This window comes from Melanostigma gelatinosum (genome assembly GCF_949748355.1).
Source record: "Melanostigma gelatinosum genome assembly, chromosome: 10".
Taxonomy (NCBI): Eukaryota; Metazoa; Chordata; class Actinopteri; order Perciformes; family Zoarcidae; genus Melanostigma; species Melanostigma gelatinosum.
The window spans coordinates 11,235,012-11,261,655 of record NC_136643.1 but is presented as its reverse complement, the minus strand read 5'-3'; the positions used below and the strand labels follow the sequence as shown (position 1 = coordinate 11,261,655).

Sequence of the window (26,644 nt, the reverse complement as noted above, 5' to 3'; positions counted from 1 at the left end):
GGTAGACAGAAATCTATTGACTTCTACTCGTATTTGGAAGAAAGGAGAGGTTGGGTGGTTTCAAATGAGCACAATCTGGAGTTTCCTTTGACCAAGTATGTAATGCAATGATAATGGAAAAAACACATCTTTGTAGTTACATGACCTTACGTCACATCTATTGGTATCATTCTTACTGTGTTCAGGAAAAGAAGGATCTATATATATATATATATATATATATATATATATATATATATATATATATATATATATATATATAGAGAGAGAGAATATATTGTAATGGAAGTGCACATCTCAGAATTTAATGGATGAATGAATGAATTTGCTGATAATAAATACTGTCATCAACATGTATAAAAATGCTTTTTGAGGCTGAAGAGAGTAAACGGTTCTTGGAAACATTGTAAAAAAAACAAAGTGCCACTATGGTGTACAGACACATCACGCCTTACTTCTTGAATAGGTGCCTGTCCAGCGTAACGCCATCTGCTGTGTTCCTTAGAGTTTCTTTGAGGGTGTCCATGCATTCCTTCAGTCTGGGATCTCCAGAGCGAAGCCCCGTGGCTTTAAGCGCCTAGAATTAAAGAGTATTTAGAAGCACCTCTGAATAGAAACAATGGCCCTGTTTAGACATGGCATTAACATGCGCCTTGGGTGACAGCAACATATACAAACACATTATATATATATATATATATATATATATATATATATATATATATATATATATAAATAAAAGAAAATTAAAAGTGAGGGGACAATCTGGTGTTAATGTACTTATCAATGCTGTGACATTAGCCCCAACCATCACGCTGAACTGAACTTGAAGCACTTACTGTGAGAAATTTATGGGCAGGAATCGTCTCTTGACCCTCTGCGACTGTGTGGAAGAGCAAGTCCTCCAAACTGGGCAGAATGCTTGCATTTCTTCTCCTATGTTGGAAAGTGGTGGAGAGACACAAACACACGCGAATAAGACGGAGCACTCAACGTTAACGGTGTACGTGGGGTAAGCAGCAACGCATTTGTTGTTGTGTAAATGTAAGTAAACACAGTGGCAGCATGGTTGGCATGCAACAGGATCGTCCTTTAACACAAGCTACAATGAAGCCCATATTCCCACGTGGCGTGCCAGTGTAAACACAGAGCTTATCTGTGGCAGTTGATACACTCACATTAGTGAGGGATTCAAGCGGCTATACTGGAAACATGCTATCCAAGTGGAAGTGTTAGCCACAGAGCCGTGCGTGTCTGTTTGTGGCACGTAGCGCCCAAAGCCTTCATTGTGTGGGACGTTACTGAATGTTTCCTGTTGGCAGTGCTGCCTGATGGGTAACGCCATGTCCCTATTTCTTGGCCATAATAATAACAATGCACGATATTATCCCGATAATCATCCGAAATTGCTTTACCTTACATTTTGTAAAGAAGCAATTTTTTTTTTTTTGCATCACAGAACACCCTTTTTAGTGAACATCCTTTACAGTGAAAAACAAACAATCAAACCTTAAATGGGGTAGTTATAAAATCGTAAGAAACCCTCTGCATAGCGAGCTAGACTGCTTTTTCAAGTCACTCATGTCACTATATATGGTCCTGTATCTCCAATAGTTTGATTACACAAACATAATGCCCCAGTACGGGGCGGGAGTGTCTGGAGCAGTGTTAGACCAGGCCTAAATTCCAGGAATTCTCTGGTTGTCAGCGCTGCCCAGCCCACAGTGGCGCTTGGATTAATAAAGCAAACATTGTGGTCTGTTCACACGCTGGTCATGACACAGTAGCGTGGTCTGCAGTGGGGCAAACTCCACTCAGTGCAGAACCAGAATTCAAAATGGTCTCGTCCAATCAAATCAAAGTCATTTCCTCTCGATAGCAGCGACTCTTCCATTTGCGTCGTCATAATGCCGTTCAATGCAACCTTTTCCACGAATAGCCAAACTTGTCCTGACAGGTGCCCTGTTAAACGGAAGCCACATCTGCATTTGATACGCCAGGATTCAGCCTGCACCGCCCTCTCTGCCTTCTCCTTTTGGTACATCTTCCGCTCTCCACAGAGTAAACACTCCACATACAGCCAAGGTAACTACGCCTGAACATGTGCAAACACACCAAGATCGACAAACATGCCTTCCATCAGGCATGCCTAATTCAAAGGGAGTGCTATTGAGCAGCACATCTGTCACTACAACAGCGTTCCACACGGCAGTCGACAGGTGCACCGCATTATCACAAGGCGAGCGGCAAAAGCAGTGTGCAACGGATGATACGCCTCACAGTGACATGTTTACGTGGAAGTTGAATTGAGGATTGAATGATGGATGAGTGGGGGATCAATCGTATTTCATACAACCTGTGCAGCCGCATTCTAAGAGAGTTGTAGTGAGAAAACCCTCTGAAGCAGGAGATGAGTGTTTGTGTTTCTGGACGCATGCATTTTCTGCCTTGAGGGCCCAAACGGCAGCACTTTGAGGGCCAATTAGGAAGTATTTAGGCAATTTAAGTGGCACTTCACCAAGGCTCATGATACACTTGCTTTGAGTCTGTAAATGACTACAGCACAAGAAGCCTTTTTCACATACTTGCCTGAGGACAATTTTTGGGGGCAGGGTTCGAAGGCGACCAGTGACCCTTTGCTGCATGTAATCCTCTTTTCCAGTCTGTCCATTTACTAAAGGCAAAAAAAAATGCCAATGTATCAACTTGGCAGCAGATCAAGAGCAGAAGGATCCCAGGCCGACACTGAATTTTTCCTTCAGAACATTGTCGCAAAAAGGAAATGCTTAGTGTTAATGTCTGCCAAGGCACGCTGTTATTAGGCATCATCAGTGCTACAGTATATGGCAGCGTTCATATCTGTGGTCAAGTTGCCCACCAGGCCTAAAACAGACACTGACCCACTGTCCTCTTTACAGGCAGATGGCTCAGTCCATTTGCCTCTCGATGGCTGCTCATTGGGTGTAAACAGCACTTTGAGAGTTTCCTGGATACTCGGTAAAGATTGCGGTGTGATTTTGAAATGTATGTTTTGCTCTGGAGGATTTAGAGCGCAGTATTGATGGCCAGTATCGTAGTATACACACAGCATTTAGTGTTCAATTCACCCCATGTCAGTGGTCTAGTCGTCTGAACTTCAAAAAACTAACTGTAAATGAAGATTAAATGATCTGGCCTGAGAGTGTGGCGATATCCACGGTCATATCAGTGACTTAACACACTTCCCTAAGTACAGCGTGTGTGTGTGTGTGTGTGTGTGTGCGCGCGTGTGAGCTTAATACCAAGTGTGTCTTTCACTTTCTAACTCAGTCATGTGTTTCACAACAGTCATTTGTCTGTTCCGTTTTTGATATCTTAATCGAATCCACCTCAACCCACTAAAGCTGTAACTGATCGCACAAATAGATCCGGATACTTGGCCCTAAGCCAGGGACACTTATGCGGTACAACACGCCTGTGAGGCTCTCGGAAGGGAATAACAATAAAACGCTGAGGCCTCATCAACCCATCGACACGTCATCAACACTAAAATATGAATCACAGGACGGACCTCAGAGTACAGTAAGTTTCCATGGACACTGTCGTCCTGTGCATCTGTGCGCACACATTCAGGCAGAAGGGAAATACATGGACTGGAGTCACTGTACAGCTGCCAGCTGACTACCAGGAATGTGACTTGAAATGTGAGAAATAAGTATTCATTTAATGCCCGACATAAGGAATATTGAACAATGGGGCAATTTTGAAATTGCCAACAAAACAGGATTGACGCTATGAATCTGAATCAAGAGCTTTGTTTACTCGTGTATCTGGATGGCTGACTTTAAAATAAGTATGAGGTTTTTTGATTGGGAACATGCTCTACTGTAGTGTCACGATATGGGAGATTGCAGCTCACTCTTAAGGGATAATCGGGTGACTTGAAGTCGGGTTGTATGAGATACTTATAGTCGGTGTATTATCTACAGTAGATGGTGGACGGCACGCCCCCCAGTTTAGACAAACGGAGGAAAGCAATGTACTGCTGCGGACGGGGGCAGCAACAAAAAAGTATTTTAGACACCAACAAGAAAGGCCCCACCTTAAAAAAAAAAAATCAATATTAATTAAAATTAAAAAAAATAATAATTATATATATATATATTCTGAAAGGTAAAAGTTGTTATTGTACAATACTTAGAAACTGCTTTGAGCTTCATGTTATCTTCGGTCTTGTACAAGTGCGTTATTCTGTAATTACAAATGGCAAAGGCAGTTTGGACATCAGTCTACCGGGGACCGGGCAGACGGGTATTGTCAGTAGCAGCCCTCAAACTGTGACCCACATCCCTTCACGAAGGAGAGTGAGAGGTCACAGTAAAAGCGTCCAGAAGAAGCCACAAATCAAATTCACGCAGCAATGATTATTACAAAAACTTTTTAAAAAGTGAGAAATCAAAACATAATTTGATCTATCTCGCATCTGTCCACGAGCTGGTGTCATTATCCTCCACATTATCTCTGACCTTGTCACGGGGATCCCCGCCGCCTCACTTTGAAACCTGCCCGCACCGAGCAGCGCGTGGTCTCCGCAACAACACGTCACATACAAACCGGTTCAGGTAAAATAAATAAATCCTAATTGACTTTAGGTTAAGTTGCTGGCGCCGTATTGATAAAGCTTCTTGGCACCGAGCCATCGGAGGCTGCACCCAGTGTTGAAGTCACACACACGGTGTGCTCGCTGCAGCTGTGAAGCCGCGGCAGATGGTAAGCGGTGTTCTTGTATATCATACGTGTGTTTTGGGTGAGCGTGTCTTGTCTATAGGCAATACATCCGTATAGTATTTTAAAGTGTACGATGTTATGGTGGCTAGTTACTGAGCGCTATTTAACGCGGTTTTAACAGAGTCTGTAACCGCTGGCAGACAGCGTAACGCACATCCGCTTGCGACCGCATGCGTCACTACTCGCCATGCATCCATCGTCGGCCGTAGTGTGCCACACAGTACTGTGTTCCCTGGGGAAGTGCTTGAAACCTACTTGTCGCTGGATTCTTCGCTGCTGACGTCATCCTTCTTCAGCTGCTCTTCCAGCTCCACGGCGCCTTCCGTTTTCGTGCAGTACGAGCGGAACAAGGCGGCGCAGGGAGCGGCGCGGAGCGCCGGGCGGTGCGTGGCGGCATAGAGGACCTTCAGTGGAGTGGAGACGGCGCCGAAGCAGCGGTGGCGGGTCGGCGACCAGGGCTTCTGTCTGGAGCCGAACAGAGGATGCTTGAGGGTGACTTCAAACAACTCCTTCAGCACTGTCGAACACCTCAAATGTAACATCTCAATCCTGTCGGGCTGTTGGAGAGAAAGTCGTGGTTCCAAATATATCCGGTAGCAACTACACGGCCGTTGCGTCTGCTACCACGTTGACTGACTGAGGTGCGATGACTCAGAAACACCGGCGTCCAAAAATACATAGAGGCGCACGTTCACGCCCCCGTGGCTCCTATTGGTGGAGTTGAAGTGATGCGCGCGACCAAAGATAGCTGATGGCGCTTTCAAGTTTGCTATTGGAGTGTCTTCCTGTCTGTCAAGTCCCGTTATGCTTTCGTTTTTGTTTCCACAGTAGGGTGATTGAATGGCAGGAGTACTCCTGCCATTCAATCACCCTACTGCGGGAGCAAAGGAATGTATCGCAATTCCAATAATTTTGAAACAGAAAGTAAAACTCATCTCTGCTATCTTCAAAGCCACAGGACTGTTGACCAACACATTATAGATATTTTTACTTTCAGTTCAGTTACCCATGAGAATATATTCTAAATATAGCGTAACATTTAATCTGATATTGATTTTTTTCTTTTTTTAAGATTTGGCCTTTATTTTAGGTTTTTAAAATACGTTCCCCCGTCCACAGCAGTACACGTGTTTGTTCCTGTGCTGGTCCTCCTGTCTGTTGCTGCAGGTAATACACTTACCTATGAATAACACCATAACCATGGATGGATTGCTGAACGGGCCCCCAGGCTCAGGTGTCCAATTCTCACAGTGACTGTGCCAAGAAGAGACTCAACATGACCACAAAGTAACGTAAAAAGATTACAAAGACGCACAAAAAGACTACAAAGAGACCAACGCGTAAAACAGCTGCAAAGACATACAAAGACCTCAAAGACGAGAAAAGGGGCAGAACAACTCCAAAGAGACACAATATGTCTTATTTCTGAAAAAATAAAATAATTTGTACTCAATGGTGAGAAACAAATATATATTTTTTAATCCTGTATAAATTGTGCCGTGAATTACACATGTTTGGTCATTCAAAAGATAATTTTGCAGGTCACGAAAGTCAACAAATAACTTTGACTTTCTTTAATGACAAAGCTTTTACAAAATGTTGTCTGTTGGGTCTACCCGTTGGATAGAATGTGATCCTGTCTCAGCTATTAATTAAAAGTATTGATATAAAGAGATTTGTGTGTAAGTTACATGCTTAGAGGGACTTATTTTGTGAAAAAACTGTCTCATAAAAAAACAATTGTACTGATGTTGCAACAATAACCTTTGCTACGTTTTGATTTACAAGATAATTAGTTATACATGTCTTTCTGTGATAGCCTACCTACCAAATACTCAACTTATTTTTTATACATCTATCTTTTTTGCACTGTTTAAATTGTCAGTCCTCAAAACTGGAGACCATTTAATCTCGTCACACCTTAGTGTATCCCACCACTGTTGCCAGTAAAGACGGAACTAAAATCTGGCTCGTGATCAATGTTTCATTTTTCATATAGCTTACCTTTTGTTCCATGTACTTCTATAGTCCCTGGCATTACGTTTTACTGTACTGTACCGGAAGCTGCTCTTACTTTTATAAGGTTTTATATTTTAAACTATGCATATGTGATGAAAATGAATCTCAGACTTGATGCGGAAGTATTTTACAGTTTTAGTTTAGCAGTTATATGTATGCATAACCTTTACCTGTAGTGTTTTTCACATTTTAGCATATTTATTCACTTCTAGTTATTCATATATTCATTCCATATACAATATACAGTCATTTAAAGTTGTTTGGAATGCAATTGAAGGATGAGCGTGTTATTGTTGCTCTTTGTTTAGTCTGTCAGGCTGCAAGCCACAGCAAGGTTCCGTAGTCCAATGAGCGATCGCTGAAGGAGGGCTTGGGCCAATTATAGTGAAGGAGGTGGGACTTAAGGAACGAGGACGCATAAATTCCTGACAGTCCAAATTCAGGGCATACATACAATTGTAGAAGCAGCTCTCCACGTCCTCCGGTGTGTTCAAACGTCGCTCCCAGAAGTTGCCACGCATACACAGACAGCGGCATGATGTGGAGGTTGGTGAGCTGCACATTGTGCCTCTTCGTTTTTTCACAGCTCAGTTTATGGTGTGTTTTGGCGACATCAGCTGAGCTGGAGGGCGAGGTCCAGATTGAAGTCCTGTTCAAGCCCGAGGAGTGCACTCAAAAGAGTAAAAGAGGAGATCTGATGAACGTCCACTACGATGGGTTCCTCGCCCAAGATGGCTCTCAGTTCTACTGCAGGTTGGTGGTTTGAGAAAAAGTTAGCTGCAGTTAATAGATATTATCTCTACAAGTCAAATGAGGCTGGGAAAGTCCACGTGCAAATGTGCAGGCACTTTATTAATGCATTATTATCATTATTAATATTGTTATTATGTAGCTTTCATATCTGAAGGGAGTGATGCGTATTTCACTACAGGTTTTACATTGCATGTTATGCAAAGGTTTCCTTTTACGTGTTTTGCAATAATGTATATTCTTATGTCAGTGTGACCTAAATAAAGGTAGGGTTGGGTAAACACTGGGAGTTGTAGTTAAACCTGCATATAGAATTTCATCAGCCCTCAGCTGGATCTATGGTCATAAGGGACAGCACAAAGAGTAGTTGTGGTAAGGAGGGGGGCTGAATCCTACATATAATAAAACCCCCACTGTAATAGTGCAGTCCTTAACCAAAAATATAATAATTCTATAGATGTAAAGGCTGATTGATTGACAGGATGTTTCTTTTTCTACTGTGTTTGCTTTAGTCGATCAGACAAAGCTGGGCACCCTCAGTGGTTCGTGCTGGGCGTCGGACAAGTCATTAAGGGCCTTGATAAAGGGATGGAAGACATGTGTCCTGGAGAGAAACGAAAAATAACTATTCCGTCGGTCCTGGCCTTTGGAGCAACAGGCAAAGGTAAGTAAATGCAATACACAGTGATTTTTGCAAGTGTCAGCACAGGGTTTACGTTGCCCATCGCTAAACCGTAGATTTTGTCATTTGTCCGCTCTGGGCAGAACATCATGAGCAATACAATACTAAACCATAGATTTACACACTCTTAGAACACTGGATCCTACACTTCCCACAATGCAACTTGATAGAATCTTTTAGACACTCCCTGCCTGGTGAAAATCCATGTCTTTCAAACTCCACAGCCTTAGTTTGTAATGTCATCAATTTTGAGTTCCCCAAGCACGAGCCAAGAAAACCCTGATTACATCACTATGACATCGCCAGGGTTATGCCATTGACTTGAGAAAGCTCCTCCAGAGCCACAGGACACTTTTTCGTCACTCCATGTGATGAGTTGTGAGTGCTTTTAAAAAAAATAAGTACCAAAAGGTTACATTACCACGCAATTAAAACGTGTAACAAACATGTTGTTGTCCACATGCTGATGGATCACCTGTTTTCAGCAACTTTTATGTTTGCAACTGAATGTCTTAGTGAAATGAATGCATGTCTGTGGCCGGAGGGAACATTGGAAATCGATGGAAATGGGAAGCAGTGGTATGCATATGATGTGATTAATGAGTTAAAAACAATAAATCCTTTAAAGTGATTATTATGTTAGTATTGTCTCTGCTGGAGGAGCTGCCATCATGCTGTCTTGTGTTCTTTCACAGCACTTTAGTTGGAAGGGCATCACATCCGCTCACAGTGTTTGCTACTCATCCCCCCCCCGTGGCATGTACTGTCAGCATGCACAAAGGTTTAAAGGTCTCTACTTCTTCTCGCTCTTTCTTGCATGCACCGTAGCACTTTCAGAAAACTGACAGCCGAGAAGTGTTTCACCTTTAACTACAATGTCCTACAAACCTCTTCATGTTGCTCATAAATGCACTATGCTGTGATCTGACTGTTGTGTTGCACAGCCTGGGGAACTGCATCAGGTTTCATCCGTTGATTTCGCTGTTTGTCTGTGGAGGAAATTGCTTTGCTAAAGAGTGCATGCTTTAGTTAAAGGCTGAGATTTAAAAACGTCTGTTGTTCAGCTGCAATGGGATCACCAGTAAAGATGAATGGCTTTAATTGCATGTTGCTCTACTGACATTATTTGTCTTTTCTTGCTGAATTAATGCCATATCGCTTATTGGCCTTTACATTATCATAATGACTTTAGCTCTTGATGCCAAATCAGCACTACATTAAGATTAATTAATTGATGTAGTTAGTGGCTGTTTTGTTCAGTTCACCACAAAGTCTGAATATGTAGTAGAAGCACTAACCAGATAAACACAGTAACATTCAACTCCCATCCCTCCTGAAATTTTGTCAAACCAACTTCGCAACACCCCCCTACACGGTAGAGCAGGGCTCTCCAAGCTTCTTCTCCTCTGAGAGCTAATTTGACAAAATAAAAGTGTCTGAGAGCTTCTCAGAGCACCAAGTTGTTCATCACCAATAGCAGACATTTGTCATTCACATTCGTGGAAAAAACATTCCTCATGAAAATAGTATAATATTTGCCTTTCAGTGGTCTGGCTATTTTCTGCAATCATTGTCAAAGCTGGTGTGCTAACATCGCCTAATGTTCACGGTGTCACTGATGTAATTCAATTTATTTTGCATAGCCTGTAATCACAAATTTGCCTCAGAGGGCTTTACAATCTGTACACCCACGACATCCTCTGTCCCGGGACCCTCACATCGGAACAGGAAAAACTCCCCCAAAAAAACCCGGGGAGAAAAAAAGGAAGAAACCTCAGGGAGAGCAACAGAGGAGGGATCCCTCTCCGAGGATGGACAGAAGTGCAATAGATGTCATGTGTACAGAATGAACAACATAACATTTACAGAGTTACAACACATTAAATGCATATGACAAATTATTCATTGAAGAGAGTAGGTAGTAAGTTAGTAAGTGACAGGTAGGACCACGGCAGGAGGCAAGACCACGGTCCAGATATAATCAAGATCCACAGAAACCTGCGAAACACAAAGACTCCGGCAAAGAAGCAAAGTCAGTAATATGCGTTAATGGCATCGGTAATATTAATAGTGATGCTAATACTACAGCGTTACTTGTTTAATTGATGGCTGATCGTGCGGGATGTCTGTGAATTTGATTGCATAGAAATGAAAACGTGTTGAAAGTGACTTTGAATCGACATATTCTTCAACCTTTTAACAAGCCACTCAGAAACGGGTAGCGAGCCACTGGCAGCTCACGAGCTACTTGTTGGAGACCCCTGCGTTAGGGCATGATGAAAATGATCAGTAACTAATGATTATGGCATTGTCGTTGCTTGTGGTCTTATTAGAATCTTGACGTGCTGTTATTTCCTCCTGATGGAATAGATCCTGTGCCACCCAATGCTACGGTGGTCTTTGAGGTGGAGGTCTACTCTGTTTCCAGGGGACCACGCAGCATGGAGGCTTTCGGACAGATGGACCTTGATAGAGACAGAAGTCTCACAAAGGCTGAGGTAATCATTATTCACAAGCTGGTGATTATCACAAAGGTAGCTCAGACAGAAAAGGCAAAAACCACAGTTGGATTAACATGCTAGGGGGCCCCAAGGGGCAAGAATGGGCTGCTAGGCCTCTTTTAAACACCGGTGCAGGGTGTGTACATGTTTTCCATTCAGGATGATACCTGTGATACTGTAATCAAATGTCACCGGAGAGCAGAGGTAACGGCATAAAAGACAGATATTACAGCCAGTCTTGTAAATGAACAACATACAAAATACGAAGCACAGCACACTGTGGTATTCAGATTAAAGAGGTTATAAGGAGAAGGGAGCGTGGATGTATAAAGAGAACTGGATAAAGAGTTGGAAGTGGGGCTCTGTTCATTCCTATTTAAGTTACCTTAGTAAGTAAGGTTGGAGTCTGAAATGTTTTTATCCAGGTCAGAATGTTACAAATCATTTAAAAAATGAAAATACGGGACCCAACATTTTGGCCAATACGCTGATTATTTATTTTTTCCCACAAGACAGATGAGCAGGTCAATACCACTCATTGATACCGTTCATGTTTGTGCATAAAGTATGGAGCTAAAGCTGGGAGTTGATTAGCTTAGACTTAAGAGTTGTATAAATCATGTCATCTCATCCTCGGAAAGTAAGTAAATAAGTCTATTTTTTTGTATTGTCCTTACATTGTCATTTAGTAGTCGGTATTTTTTAAACAGATCAAATTAGCACAAAATAAAACTACAAATGTGTTTCTCATCCCAGTGAACCTTCATTTAAACTTGATTTCACATTTTTACTTTATTTTCTAAACCGCTTATAAAGAATAAAACATTCCAACCCAAAGTAACCTCGCCTCAGTAAGGCTGAAGGCCACGCTTGTTTCATTCTGATCTCATTATCTCACATCATAAACATCCATGGATTGTACAAGAAGGTTGTGAGGCTATAAATCACTTTACCTTTAATTCATTTACTGCTTTTTCTCACAGTCATTCTTTACAGCAGTGTCAAAACAAAATAAAGGACAGTACTGCAAACCACCAAGGAAGCCCATTTTAAAAGGGACCAAAATGTTTGCTCAACCCCAGAATTACAGGAATTATCGTTATGATAACCAAATATAAAGAAAGCTTATACTCATGACGTTATCTGGATTGTTAGATTAAAAGAAGACGTGAAGGACATGCTATCAATACCATTTACAGTTTGAATTATCACCGATATGATATGCTGCTGTGAGGCACAGCAGTTGCTCATTATATAACATTGTTGTAAAAGTACAATAAATGTCTGTTACCGATTCCAAAGTGTGAACGACAAAGTGCTTTTGTTTACAGGTAAAAGCATATTTGAAAGTGGAGTATGAAAAATCTGGGAAGCCACGTGATGACCCGTTCTATGAGAAGATCATGGCTGATATATTCCGCAAGAGTGACCAGGACAGCGACGGACTGATCAGTGCCAAGGAGTATAATATATATGAACACGATGAGCTCTAGTGTTGGAAGCAGTGGATCTCGGGAATTATTTTTAGATAATGTACTTTGATCAATTAGAGAGAAAACATGAATAGCTAAAGGAATGAATCCACACTCAGATGTTTTTCACAATGCAGTTTTGTTTTTCCTATGAAAATATTGTAGCAGTAAAAATGACAATGAGACACCACTTTATCCATGTTTGACCAGCTGTCCACTAGAATAATATGAAAACATGAAACACCTAAATGAGATCTAAAATGCTGAGGAATCAGCCCTTGCTGTTCCCAGGTGGATTTTTCCTTTTAAAAAGCAGACTGGCAGTAGCTGCATTTAGGTATTTGGAGCCACTGAGACATATTTCCAAGCCAGAAAACGAGCCACTAACTTGTAACACCAAGTATTAAACTATGCAAGAATATCTCCAACACGTGTGTAAACTTTTATGCCAATGCCACTGAATTTTGCATTTGAAATATATATTTTTTAAAGTCTTGTGTCTTGATGAACATTGCAGCACAAAGAAGAAACCAGAATGTTGCACAATGTTGTGAAATGGTTGGCTTTGGAACTGTAACGTGACTGTCATATGAGATTTGAAAGGAGCTGAAATCGCTGCATCCTTCCTGTGAGTTTGCGCTGCTATATCACACCAGTGTACGGTTTGTTGAACGGATGTCTGCTCTTCTCTTACCCAGATAGGATGTCCGATACAAACAAGCCAGTATTTGTGGGCTGTGTTTGACCAGTTTGATGATTAAATGTTGTGGTTTGTCAGACAGGTTTACAAGTTTTTTGTACATCTTAATGTGGTCGAAATAGTGACTACCATTGTATCCAGTTGAACAATTGTTGTTAGCAACACAAGAAATAAACCACAGTGTATGTGGAAAAAATATAGTATGAGACAGATGATTTATATTTATCTCAGTGGTTGAAACCATTCATGGCCTTTTTACTAAGATTAGAAAAGACAAATCTGTGTTAGTGTGGTGTTTTTCTGACCTGAAATTAATTGCTTTCTCTATATATGTGTATGTATGATGTATATGTTCAAAATCATTTTGATTTGTCGTCATACTGTAGCGATTCCTCTCCAGTGTGCTGAGGTGCATTTACATAAACTAACCACTAGAGGGTGGTGCTTAGCCAATAACAACCAATTATATGCCTCAATGGGAATTAAATGGTAGCTGCTGTAGAGTACAGTGGTTTGACAGAATTGAATGGAGTTTACTCAATGTCATTAACAGCTGTTTGTCCTAAGATCTATTTTGTTGTTAAAATGTTCTACAGTTCTAAGCGAGGACAGATTGGATTTACATTCAAAAGACACAGTGAATACTTGTTTCTTTCTTGAAAAGAAATATAAATATAAGTGCATGCATACAGCAAAAAAATGCTGCCGTCATTCTTGTCATTACAAAATAATAAGTTTGGCATATTTATTGGTCACCCGCTCACAATAAGTTGAACTAATTTTTTGGAATGACAAGAATGACGGGTATATTATTTAGAAATCCAGTCATAGAAAAAAAGAAAAAAAATCAAATTTTCAGTAGTTTTGTAAGGAGTATTCAAATTAGAACAAATCAATTGAGATGTATAAAATGTTTATTATATCGTACACTATATACTCTTGAACTGTGAAAATCTCAGAGTGACAAATAAGACCACCAGTCTGTCATCTGGAGATCTTCATCCTGACTGACGGCAACCGGATCGCTGCTGCCTTCACCTCTGCTGTCATGTCAACACCCAGCCCCGCCCTGGAATACAACATGTATGTGAGCGAATGGTAAAATCTATATCTCATAATCTCCACTGAGATTGAAAATGAAATCTTTGGTTCAGTGTTGACTTACTTTGGCTCATAGGAGACATCCACATCTGGAGGAAGTATCCCTTTCCCTTCTCTCAGGCGTTCCACCCCGTTCCTGTTTAACAAAGAAAAGTGAGTTAGTCTCAGACGGACACAACTCTACAGCCAATCACATTCACTGAAAATCAAAAGACACACCATGCAATCATCACTCCATTGTCAGTGCAGAATTTGGCCGGCGGACAGAGCAGGCGTAGTCCTGTTGCGTCAGTGATAATGGTCAATGCCTTGCGGATATACTGATTGCTTGCAACTCCTCCAGACAGCACCTGTCAAAAAAAAGAGTTAAAGATGAAATCTATATCCACAGTTTTTTTTCTTAATTAAAGGATGATGCTGGTGTTTTTCTATATTTTTATGTCCATCTTTCTACCCTATCTGTGGCTCTCAACTCCAAGCTCATTACAGCAGAGGTTCTCAGTCTTTTTCTAATTCTTTATTTGTATGTATGTATATGAAGACCCCCTCATATATAATGTTATGTGAAAGATCAATAACAAATAAGCTGTTATAGCTTTCTATTATTAATTGAACTATAAACACACACACACACACATATATATATATATATATATACACACATATATATACTAGGGGTGTAACGGTTCACAAAATTCACGGTTGGGTTCGGTACGATACAGTGGAGCCACGGTTCGGTACGTTTCGGTACAGTAGAAAACTATAAATGCCAGAGAAATGTACTTGATTTTAAAATATATTTGTTCATTACAACTAACATCATGAAGTTATTCTTTGACTTTGAACGATGATGGAACTATACCTGAGTGACTCATCTTCTGGGGTGTCTTCTTAGCAACACATAAGCATAAAAAACAAAAACTGCTCCTTAATGTTATGTAGTATTGTTACTTACATCTTGCAAAAGAGATTTTTAATCTCAATGGGACTACCTGGTTAAATAAAGGTTTTAAAAAACGTTATTCAAACGTATTCGGTTCGTCATGCGTACCGAACCGTGAGCCTCGTACCGAACGGTTCAATACGAATACGCGTACCGTTACACCCCTAATATATATATATATATATATATATACACACATATATATATATATACATACACACATATTTATATGCATGCAAGAATGAAATAAAATACAACCTGAACTAACAAACTCACCACGGTGGGACTGTTTGATGGCAGCAGGCCGTTTGCCTTACAGAACAAGATGGCGCGATGTGTTCGCTTTGCAAGATGAGAGGCAACTGTGTGCTGTGCAGAAGCTGCAATGTCGTTCACACATGACAACAGTGTCCCCTGTTCTATACCTGAAGATGGAGGGAAACAAAAGTTACTAATCTAATGTACATTTAGATATGAAGCTCCTCAACAGTTTCTGTTCACCTGTGACAATACTGAGGAGTTAGTAGCAACAGCAGCCAAGCACATGTTATTGAATAAACATTATTAAGAGTGTTTTGTGTTTCTGGTGTGCAAATGAAAAATGTAGATGTTCCCAAACTGCATGTTTTACATATAAACCTGTCAAACATCTATTCATCTTGTATTTTGCTCAGCTACATACCATTTCTCTTTTACATTTTTCTAAAAGAATAAAACTCAAAGATGTGTTTCACAGCAGACATTTTGACTTGTCACAGCAGGAAAAGGACCGGTGAAACTCATAACGTCAGTGATCCCAGGAATTATTGCAATGCAGGAATTCATGTTTTTAAGTTCCACCTGTGCTGGACAAATCAAAATGTAGAAAAACGTCCATGAATTTGATCACTGGTACATGGGTCACAGATGGTTGTCGATTCCGAGACCTTGCGTGTCCTCATACCTTCCTCTGCCTCTTTCTTCATTATCGTCATGTTAACTTGATTCCGCAGTCCAGCGAAAGAAAAGCAGCAGTCATACGTTTGTCCCATAGGTGTCCTGAAAGGGAACCTCGTCCTGTCGCCGTCCTCTGCCAGAAGCTCTATAGCTTGTCCCCCACTTAGTGTGGAGCACTGTGGGTGTTTTATGAGGGACAAACGTCTTGCCACCTGTGAATCCACAGAAGACAATATTTATTTTGATTATAATCACAATTTCAACACCATGGCCACAAACAAACACGCCGTATCGTAGCGTTAAGGCCTCACTTTATCCAGCGCATCCCCCGGAGCTTCATCCAGAGCATGACCCAAAAGCAGAAAGTCGTCGACTCCTCGGGCCACAGCGAGAAGTGAGTGACCACCAGACACGAGCAGCACCAGGAAGGGGAAGGCGACAGGTTGCAGCAGCCTGACGGTCAGGGCGTGGGCCTCCATGTGGTGGATGGGGATGAAGGGCTTGTTGTGCTGCCTCACAAACTTCTGACTGAACTCGAGGCCGATGCCCAAGCTCAGGGCCAGGCCCGGCTTCACGGTAGTGGCCACAGCCGAGAGCCGGCTCGGGTCCACGTCGCTCCTCTCCAAAGCCTCCTGGACCACACGCTCTATGTGTTCTCTGTGGAGCTGCTGTGCCACTGTGGGGATGATGCCACCAGTCCTGCAGTGTTCAAGAGGGGAGGAGATAAGTCAAAAGCAAAACCCCTAAAGCCAAGATCCTGTTAACTGAGTACAGCTCTGTCACCCACCTCAGATGAACGTCTTTCTGTGAATGCAGAGACTCTCCCAGTATTTCACCCGTCTCGTCCAGCACAGCAGCTCCAGTGTCGTCGCAGCTTGTCTCAATGCCCAAAACCAGTCTGGAGCAAGGTGCTTTTCCAAGTGAAGGAGAGCACCACAATGTGTGCTTAAGCTGCAGCAGCCTGTGCAAACATTTCACTTTTGCAGGGAACATGGTCATGGCCCGTATGCTAGCCAACTGTGAGTTAAAATAGTCTAATGACTGAGGGTGACCTCACCTCATTTCCCATTGAATTTTAAACCCATAGCGTTAATTTAAAAACGGAGCTTAACATGGCGACGGTATCACATCAGGTTTCAGGCCAAAAAAAGAACACACGCAAAGCCCGTAGAGTGCCGAGCAGAAAGCACTAGTATGCTCTGTAGTCTTTCGTCACCGGTAACTCGCTCTGAGGCGGTGTGGCAGGCGTCACATGAAAATAATTCCGTGTACGGCAAATTTGTGACCTTAGATGTAAGTACAGACATCTAGACACTTGCAAAAATACGGGAAAAACATTCACATTACACCTGTCAAACGTATAAATAGCCAATAATGTGAGAAGCTGTTTGGAAAACAAAGCATGGGTCTAAAGTTTTGAAGCTTTATTTTGGGGGACATTTTAGTCAGCTGCACAAGCATGTAAGCATGGAGTCGAGACTGAGCTTGCTGACCAAACGGTATACATTTTGATGTCGAAAGAGGTACATTTGATTTTGTGTCACTTACAATGTAAAATATGTCATTGTTTAGGTTTGGGTTGGTAGCGGGGCTGGGTGTTACCAACACTGTTTTGTATCGGGAATGTGGCTGTGCTGCCTTCACGGCTACCAGAAATGTGGAATTCTGACAAAAAAACAACAACCATAATAACCCAGGCTCAACGTGGTGCATTTCCTGAAACACTCAGTTTTGTAAAAGGCAACATATTGATACTCTGTGTAGCTGAAATAACACTTATTTACATGTATCTGGTATGTCACGGCATCATCAGGCAACGACGACTTGAGTGCTTAATAGAGTATCACCACTATAAAGCTATTTAACGGTTCATTTTTAAAAAGCCAAAACCAAAAGCACTGTATTGGGATGAGAGTAGAATCGTTTTTAACACCAGAGGGTTTCTAAGTACTACAACCTTAAAGGCACCACTACTCTCACTTGTACGTGGTTTTACCATTTGTAATTTCTCCGTCGCAGACTGGCTTTTTAACTGCAACGAACTGGTTTCATATGAGTCCATTGACTTGTATCATATAATACGTGTAATGCTGTCTCTGTACTGTACGTCTTGTATTGAAGGGTATGTGCAGGGTTTGAGGGAGCTAAATGCTGCTAAGGCTATCGACATACGCGGAAATGCCTCGGATTACATCGTAATATTACTGCTGTGGCTGATGAGGGACATCCTGCTGCTAGCGAGTGGTTGATATTTTATTATAAACCTGTTAAGTGGATAACCCGTACCTGGCCTGCATGTATTAATACATATCTGAGACGCGTCTGGTAGCTTTTCAGTCAGTTTTTCTAGTAGTTGTCAAACAGAACTGTGCTAACGTTACTCCCTGTTAGCCACCACCAGGGAGATTTGCTAGCATTAGCACTTTTTTTTGTCTTTGGTGTTTTTAACAAGCATTTCATGTTGACTTTTCTAAAGGAGGCATGGAACACTCAGCCTGTATTTTGGAGGAATTGAAGCAGTTTGTCGTAAAGGATGCCCCACCAACAGTGTATTACATCCCAGATTTCATATCGGAAGATGAGGAGTCTTATCTTCAGCAGCAGGTGTATAAGTCTCCCAAAACCAAATGGACTCAGCTGTCAGGCCGAAGGCTTCAGAACTGGGGAGGGTTACCACACCCCAAAGGCATGCTGGCAGAAAAGATGCCCGACTGGCTCTGGCCGTACTGTGAGAAAATCTCCTCCCTCGGTGCATTCAGTGGGAAAACAGCCAATCACGTGTTGGTGAACGAGTACAAAGAAGGGGAAGGGATCATGCCTCACGAGGACGGCCCTCTGTACCACCCTACTGTCACCACCGTCAGTCTGGGCTCTCACACCCTCCTGAACTTCTACACGCCCGTCAGCATCCAGGAGGGCGACGCACCGCAGACTGAGGAGAACCGCTTCCTCTTGTCCCTGCTGGTCAAGCCTCGGAGTCTTCTGATCCTCCAGGATGAAATGTACCAGCGTCTCCTCCACGGCATCCAGCCCTGCGCCTGGGACACGCTGACGGACAAGGTGGTGAACCTGTCTGCTGCCGGGGCCTCGGCGGGAGAGACGCTGACCCGAGGCACCAGAGTGTCACTGACCGTACGACATGTGCCCAAAGTTATGAAGACGAAGCTTATCCTGGGGAGGAAATGAAGAAAGGCCGCACGATGGCCTGATAGTTTGTTATGGTACTACATGCTGCGTTTGTCTCTCCCAGGCTGCTTTGTGACGTGTATCTCACCCGTAATCGATCACTTCTAGCTTGGTTAAACATCTGTGCTGCCTCAAGGGATCTTACTGCTGTTGTAACTTTTCTGGACATCATCCAAGACAAAGACATTGTCAAAGACAACAACACAGAAAGGGTAGCAACTTGAAATTGTTTCAATTATGGTTTCATTCTTTAAAAATATTTGAAGGGATCTGCGTAGCAAACGTCTACGGAAGGAGAATGATGTCTTTAAACTTGGTGTTAATGGATGAATGACTCGAATCATTATTCTATTGTTAAAACTGGAATGAATTTCTGTTGATTCATCAACTTCTCGCATTAAATACATCAAATGGATCTAAAATCGTCAAATCCTCATTGGTTGTGCCTTGTGTTGGCCTATGCATTGTTTACCTATGGATTCATTTAATGGAGCCCGATATACAAGCATGGCCCATACAAGAGGTTGATCTCAGATTTTTACCAGTGTATTGAATCAGCAGATAAGGAACAAGGAACTGCAGTAAAGATGTTTGAGGTAATTAAGAAACACCATGACAGGTTGTCCTTGGGAGAACACTGACAATTTAGTTTTTCAACTCTAAAATGTTATGCCCCAGTACATAATATTGGTCACAACTTTTAATTAATCAAATTTAAGGGTTATTTAGGAATAAAAAAAATAGCAATATCTGTCTCAACACAAGTATCAGTTTGGGCTCCAACTATAAATACTTTTTACTTCAACTAACACTAACTGACACAGATACACGTTGTTTCATTTTCCTTAAGAAATTAACATCCAAAAAACTCCTCGCTTATTAAACAAAACGGGCTCAAGGATTTATTTCAAGTCCACTTCTCTTTTTAAGTTACTGGTTGATTCATGTTTTGAGTGAGAAAATCGGCCCTGACTGTTGGGACACAACCTGCCGCCTGATCTCCGTTATGGAGATATAATAAAGCAAGCTGCAGCTCAAAGGTCTTCTGGGCTAAAGTGGTTTTATTCTATAGACCGGCCTTAGTTTCTGTCCAGAACAACTGAAAGGCTTTGTCATGTGCTCTGTTCAGAAAGATGCACTGACTTTGTTTTAACCCTGGTGTGACATGTTTCACAGGAGAACAGCGAAACAATGGAGCCGCAGACGAAACGCTGGAAGGGGTCTGTGTGCGACGCCGACTCCTGGGTCGCTTATCCGGTCCTGTCAGATAAGCAGTCCCAAGACGTCGAGCTGATCGAGGCATTTGCGGCCCCCATCGTCGACAAGAAAGAGACTTCTCGACTCCTCCGGGAGCTAAGCGGCCTCTACCCGCTGAACGGCCTCCAGCACATCAAGAGGGTGCGGGCGGTCAGGGAGAAGGGCAGTCCTCATCCTCTGGAAGTCCTCGTGTGCCTCGTCAGCGACGCCCTAGACCTGAAGGCGGTGAGCATCGACTCCCTGCTCCCCTCAGGTGGCGTTCGACGTGACGGACTGGGAGAACCTTTCGTGGTCAAGGTCCCTGCGCGTCCCGCCTTGACCCGACCCCAGTTTGAGCTGGCGAGCAAACACTGGCCCACCTCCTTTCACGAGGACAAGCAGGTGACCGTCGCCCTGAGAGGGGAGCTCTTCAGTCCGCTCCAGAAAGCCAGGATGCACACGTACATGACGGCTGCTTTGACTGCTGCCAGAGCGGGGACAGAGTTGGGAATGGAGGCGGTGGGGGCCGCGGTGGTCGACCCAGCGACGGAGAGAATCGTCGCGGTGGGCCACGACTGCAGAGGGGACCACCCCCTCCACCATGCGGTCATGGTCTGCATCGACCTCGTGGCTCAGAGCCAGGGCGGTGGATGTTATTCCTTTGATAGGTACCCTGCTTGCCGATTTACTCCGCCAACCCCGGACACCTCTCAAAGCGCCGCGGGTGCAGAGGCGAGCTCCCAGCCGTACATATGCACCAGGTATGACCTGTATGTGACCCGGGAGCCCTGTGTCATGTGCGCCATGGCGCTGGTGCACTCGCGGATAGGTCGCGTCTTCTACGGGACTTCCTCCGCCGACGGGGCCGTGGGGACCAAATATAAAATCCACTCACAGAAAGATTTGAACCATCGCTTTGAGGTTTACAAAGGCGTGTTGGGCAAGCAGTGTGAGGGTCTGAATGGACCGGGCAGCCACATCAAGAGAGATTGATAATTAACGTGTCTGAGCTGCAGAATTCAGTTATCACAGGTGGAACTGCAGGACTCATCTAATGTTTTACATAAACATTTCTTTTAATTAAAGTTTTTAATCATTTGGTCATTCTATTGAGAGCGTGCGTGTAGATGAACACTAAGGTTCCCACCGTAGGGCTGACTTTCTTTTAGGTTTGGGTGTTTGACTGTGACCTTTCTGTGACTTACAGGCTCTTTGGAAGGATTAACAGGTCGGACACAAACCTGAATTTGAATACATTTGCATTACAAATGTTAATAATTCAGTTTTCTTTCGTAGGAGCCTTAGTGAATAGGTCCAGGTGAGGAAGCACTTCTTTGTTTTTTCAGTATTTAGCTGCAGGACATTTCTCTTTTCTTCGTAGCTGCTGCTTTATTTGTGCTCATCTTTGAGGTTTTCACATTTACTGTGTTACCAGCTCAAATAAAAAACTTGGATGTTTTGTCACATTAACTTGCAGGGGATGTTAAAAACAACTGTTGTAAAGCTTGATGTGTCAATATTCGAGAGATGGTTTGCCTCTGCAACTGACTTAACTTTGTTTTTTAACGATGCTGTATACAATTTATTAATTTTGCAGATGTTATGCATTTTGATTGATTCCAAAGCCTCCGGTGCAATTTGTTGTAATGCTCAATCATTACATCTATTGAACTGTGTGTATGTGTTAAACACACAGGTCAGGCTGGTGTTGATGTCTTTCCTGATAAGCCCAGTGTTGCTTCTAAGGTCAGAATTGGTTTCCACCACAGCTGACCACAGTTTATGACAACAGCTCACATCAAAGGTGGGTAGTAAATGCTCTATATTCATCTTTAAAAGACGACCATGTGTAAGGTTCCCTGATAATCTGAGAGAGTCCTCAAATTAATCGACTTTCCTTATGTGGAAATTACACAATCTCCTTACATTCCTGATATTCCATAAACATCTTTATACACAACAGTAAGAGATGAAACGCTGGAGAGGGCACAAACGTTTTAATAAGATTAAGAAGAACTAAAGAGCTTCGGCCAAACAAAGTAGGACTAGCTGCCTTGATGGTAGCAAAAAGTCAATCTAAAATAGAGCAGCTACATGAATGTAAGTTGATCACAGAGATACTGCAGACCTCCCTCAGTAAACACTTGCCCAGACAACAAGAATTTGTCTCGCTTCTACACACAGGCCTTTTTCTTTAACATACAGGACATAACATTCACAAAAAAACAACTACGAGACGGCCTGCCCTGTTCGAGTTACAAACGAGAAAAGATTCACATACCGAGGAAATCGTGCAAATAAAGAGTACGATTCTATTCTTCACTCGGCATGAATAAGTTTGACACCCATTACAAAATGAGTGTACCAATAAACAATAAGCCACAGGCCCCTACCCTTTACGAAGTAAACATCTTTGAAAAATACATTTAGGGATGTCTCTGTGGCTAGAAACGGACTCAAACTCACAAGTTGTGTTGAGGGCAAAGAAACAAACTCAACCAAAACGCCTCACTGATTCCTGGGCCAGCCCAGGTCTATGCAGGCCAAAAGTACATCGTTAAATATTCACATAAGTTAGCAATGCATATGGCATCCTGTCAGCTACAAACCTACTCCTGCTTGTTTTAAACATTTCATCTTAAACCTGATATACCTAAACGACGACAGTGACGTTTTACACAAACGGTACGACTTAGTACACAAGTCTGCGCTACGGACTACGCGGACATTTCGACTCCTGCTGCTGTGGGCCACAGCATTTTTTTTTTTTTTGCAATAAATTAATACTTGTTGATGCCGAAGATTCTTACTCCGTGTAGCTGTGGCAGCTTGGGGATCAGGACGCTTAACAGCGAGGCAGTGTTTATGACGAAGTGCGCCGTGTCGTACTTTGTGTAGAAACTTGCCAGGAAGTATCTGCAAAACAAGACGGGTTGATTTAAAAAAAAAAAAAAGTCAACCATGACATCCCTTAAAATAGAAGAAATAGTAAGACAAAATGTATACGATTATATACATTTCAGCTTCCATGACTGTTCCACAAAAGCTTTGGATTGGTGATTTAGGATTTGACGACGACTATAAAACGTTTCCTGTATCTGTCTAAATCAGTGCAAAGACAGAATCATGTGACATCTAATACATACAGAATGATCGGGGAAATGGTGAAGAACTTTCTAGACGAAGTGAACTGCACGCCGTAGTCGAGCTGCTCCCAATGTGTGAGAAGTCTGGCTTTTCCTTGGTCGGGGGTCTCAAAGGGTGTGCCTTTCACCGCATGCATAAACACATACATTCCCTGTGGAGACAAAAACACAACCAGTGCTTGCAGTCTGATTACATGAGTTTCTTTTTCTGTGAATAGTGTAAATATGGACATTCAAATGTAAGAGAGGAGTTTGACCTTTCATCTAAAAGGCTTTTCTCACCGCACTGCACTGTGTCAGCTTTCTTAGTCCCGGGATAAGGGCTAAAAAAAGCTTTCACACTGACACAATCCTGGCACATTCCAAAGAGGGCAAACCATCTTCAGCCTTGGGCTTGTTGGCCGTGCTCTGGAGCAGGGCTAGCCTCCAGTTTGCCCTGAAAATTGTCGAAGCACGGGGCCAAAAGGGACCCGTGTGCTGAAGTAAACAATAGAATTTCGTCATGTTTTAGACGTTGTTGCCCAATCTGTGTAAGAGTAGTCATGCATCATTGTAGAATGTAAACATTAGTTACGTGTTACAGCGGACATTTAACATGAGGGCTAGTAGAAAGACAGTGGGAATCTTAGATCCCTGGGCTTAGATTAACCCAGGATCGACAATGTGTGTGTGTGTGAAAAGGGACTCATTTATCGCAGTCAACTCTTAGACCCGGGCTAAGGATATCTCAAAAAAGTGGGAAAAGCCAATTAGACTGGAGCAGAGATTTTTCATTTTTTTTGCAAATAAAGATTCTGGCTGTATACCAAACTGTTTACTTTCCTGTCTCCTTAAAAATTATTAAAATGATTGAAAAAAACAAACAATAACTCTGGGTTGCTGCAAGAGTTTTTGTATCTTAGGCAAAAAGAGTAGAAGCAGAAGCATCTAAACGGAAACAACACAGCTGGTGCCTAGTGCAATACACGTTGCGGAGACAAAAAAAGGACGGGATGATGCAGATTTCTTGCAAAGTAATCTATTTTAGCAATGACAACTCATTTCCAAGTACATGCCCCTTTGTCAAAAACACAAGAATGCACCTTTAAATGGAAAACCTGCATTACAGAGGGAAAAAGAAATACAACTTAAATGCTGACATGCGGCCGAGGCATAATCAGCACACTGCAGCTGTATTGTGTGGGAAACAAAAGGCTCTAGTTGACCTCAGCCGTTACTGTTAATAGCCTTCCGCAGTGGCTGCGATACACAATCCTTGTAAACTGCTTCGAGCTCGCACTACTTGATGATGTCACACACGGCGACTTTGTTTCTTTATTTGATGCCGGCCATGTAACAATGAAAGGTCAGTTTTGTCCACAGGCCGCATGCGGAGTGGGGGAAATTGTCGTATTATGTCACAAGGACAGCCTCCCCCAAATATAGAGCATATCTTAACAAGCGCACAAAAGCAAGGAAAAAAGGCAACAGACACCAGGCTGTTCGGCCAGAGCATGCATGCAACATTCATTCGTCCTGTGTGGCTACAGCTAACTTCGTTGTGTTCAAAATGTTATCAAAAAACATCAAGATGATTAGCGATTTGGGGAGCAACAGTTGGTGACAGTGTGAGGATGTAACTTACAAAGTTGTGTATAACATTAGTTAGAGTCCACACCACGGGCACACTGAAGAAGGGTATGCTCAAGAGCACAATGTGAAGTATTCCAACACCAAGCGCATAGGTGAGCCAGATCCCTCGACTGTTCATGACCCGAGTGTTTGGGTTCACCTCACTGTGTGCCACACCCACATTCATTCTGGTCTGTGAACAGAGAATACATACATTTGGTCACAAATCAAATTTATGTGCCAAATTTGGATTTCTGCTTTCCTTCTATAAACTTACTTCAACAAGTAGTGATGTTTATAGTAAGGTAGAGGTAGTGATATTGTTAGGAGTGAACTTTCGGCATTGGCTGTCAGACTCATCAGTGGGGTCAAAAATGTTTTTACTGAAGATTAAACATTACTCTTTTCCTGTGGTCTTTATTGCTGTGCTGAAAAAACAATTCCCCATTTGGTAACTCTTTATTTGAAGACACAAATGATACTACCTGTCATTGTAGCACTTTGACCTCCCTGTCATTCTAAATGTGATGCCAAAAAAAATGCAATCTTATTGAACTTTACCCTCAGACAGACTTTCATCTGCCAGACTAGATTAAAGAAACAGAGTTGCAAAGCTGCAGTTATTAAAGCCAATGATACATTTCCTTCATATTCCCAACAAGGCTTGGTGAATGCCAACGTTCAGCACCCAAAGCTACTATTTTAACAGCCAGATTAGATTTTGTCATCAGGTATTTTTATTAAATAAATATGTATATTTACACACACACACACACACACACACACACACACACACACACACACACACACACACACACACACACACACACACACACACACACACACACACCACTATGAATGACAAGACTTTATCTTATTGACTTTGGACCAAATGTAAGTCTCAGTCTAACATTACATCAGCCCGAACAATAAATGCAACTAGAGGACTAACAAGACCACTGGAAAGAATAATTCGACAATATTTACGTACAAATATTGGGTGCTTTGGTGCAATACAAATATTATAGTCCTTTCGCTGATTACTTTTCGTAGCAATAGCTAAATGTACTGCTTACATAACGTTACCTTTAGTTCCACAAATACATGAAATCAAGCTGATAAAACTTCTTAGTCGCCCAATGTAAGCCGATATCTATACTTTAATGTCTTGCCAAGTAACTAACGTATATGTGTAAACATGAGACGGGTCCTCGTCACCAGTACATAGCCCAGACCAAACCACCGCTGTTCTGACCAGAGTTGTTCAGCGTCATTACGCAAAGAAACAGCAAAAGACGCGTTATGGGGTTAAAAGCGTGACATTAAACACCTAGCGTTGCAAACTTACAAGTAGTAGCGAGCAGTGGCGGTAGGTTTAGAAACAAACTGCTATGGGGAGAAATGTTTATGTCCTTGTTGATGTGTGCAGGTCCCGATCGCAGACAGCAGCAAGTCGTTCGATTGACCTGAGCGGAAGTAGTCTTGGTTCCGAAGTGCATAGGGTATTATGCCCTCTATTTCTGACTTAGGCTGTGCCTTGACACCAACGAGTTACACGAACCAGGTTATTATGTTGGTGTTTAGATAACATGTG

General features: G+C 42.4%; 5 protein-coding genes across 9 annotated transcripts in view; 2 read left to right on the top strand and 3 right to left on the bottom strand.

Moving 5' to 3' along the window:
- LOC306783652 (glutaminase kidney isoform, mitochondrial-like) overlaps positions 1 to 6,056 on the bottom strand; it is a 35,656-nt gene extending 29,600 nt beyond the window's left edge. For 2 of the 3 annotated variants that reach the window (XM_079277372.1, XM_079277373.1), the window contains exons 1-3: positions 5,023 to 6,056; positions 840 to 936; positions 456 to 577 (exon numbers count right to left, since the gene is read on the bottom strand). In XM_079277372.1, coding sequence (XP_079133498.1) covers positions 456 to 577; positions 840 to 936; positions 5,023 to 5,309 — 506 coding nt within the window. In that variant the 5' untranslated portion in view covers positions 5,310 to 6,056. Of the gene's footprint in view, positions 1 to 455; positions 578 to 839; positions 937 to 5,022 lie in introns of those variants that run through there. The other variant, XM_079277374.1, reaches the window with a different exon arrangement.
- Positions 6,057 to 7,234: 1,178 nt separating this feature from the next.
- On the top strand, positions 7,235 to 12,972 carry fkbp7 (FKBP prolyl isomerase 7). Its single transcript, XM_079276812.1, has 4 exons — positions 7,235 to 7,539; positions 8,049 to 8,200; positions 10,589 to 10,716; positions 12,051 to 12,972. The coding sequence occupies exons 1-4, from the start codon at positions 7,322 to 7,324 to the stop codon at positions 12,210 to 12,212; spliced, it is 660 nt and encodes a 219-aa protein (XP_079132938.1). The 5' UTR covers positions 7,235 to 7,321; the 3' UTR covers positions 12,213 to 12,972.
- Positions 12,973 to 13,851: 879 nt separating this feature from the next.
- Positions 13,852 to 17,057, bottom strand: osgepl1 (O-sialoglycoprotein endopeptidase-like 1). 2 transcript variants are annotated; one of them, XM_079276695.1, is made up of 7 exons: positions 16,659 to 17,057; positions 16,183 to 16,570; positions 15,879 to 16,083; positions 15,212 to 15,360; positions 14,212 to 14,342; positions 14,057 to 14,128; positions 13,852 to 13,960 (listed from the first exon to the last, which is right to left on the bottom strand). In XM_079276695.1, exons 1-7 carry the CDS (start codon positions 16,868 to 16,870, stop codon positions 13,876 to 13,878), a joined length of 1,242 nt encoding a protein of 413 aa, XP_079132821.1. In that variant the 5' UTR covers positions 16,871 to 17,057; the 3' UTR covers positions 13,852 to 13,875. The 2 variants fall into 2 exon arrangements, with proteins under 2 accessions (XP_079132821.1, XP_079132822.1); XM_079276696.1 differs by lacking the exon at positions 14,212 to 14,342.
- Positions 17,058 to 17,351: 294 nt separating this feature from the next.
- Positions 17,352 to 21,886, top strand: adat3 (adenosine deaminase tRNA specific 3). The gene is made up of 2 exons (XM_079277620.1): positions 17,352 to 17,394; positions 20,234 to 21,886. Exons 1-2 carry the CDS (start codon positions 17,383 to 17,385, stop codon positions 21,284 to 21,286), a joined length of 1,065 nt encoding a protein of 354 aa, XP_079133746.1. The 5' UTR covers positions 17,352 to 17,382; the 3' UTR covers positions 21,287 to 21,886.
- A 395-nt stretch (positions 21,887 to 22,281) lies between these two features.
- ormdl1 (ORMDL sphingolipid biosynthesis regulator 1) lies at positions 22,282 to 26,517 on the bottom strand. Of its 2 annotated transcripts, none has more exons than XM_079277525.1 (4): positions 26,399 to 26,517; positions 25,064 to 25,243; positions 23,440 to 23,591; positions 22,282 to 23,209 (listed from the first exon to the last, which is right to left on the bottom strand). In XM_079277525.1, exons 2-4 carry the CDS (start codon positions 25,235 to 25,237, stop codon positions 23,074 to 23,076), a joined length of 462 nt encoding a protein of 153 aa, XP_079133651.1. In that variant the 5' UTR covers positions 25,238 to 25,243; positions 26,399 to 26,517; the 3' UTR covers positions 22,282 to 23,073. The 2 variants fall into 2 exon arrangements, with proteins under 2 accessions (XP_079133651.1, XP_079133652.1); XM_079277526.1 differs by lacking the exon at positions 26,399 to 26,517 and adding an exon at positions 25,328 to 25,506.
- Positions 26,518 to 26,644: the final 127 nt, after the last annotated feature.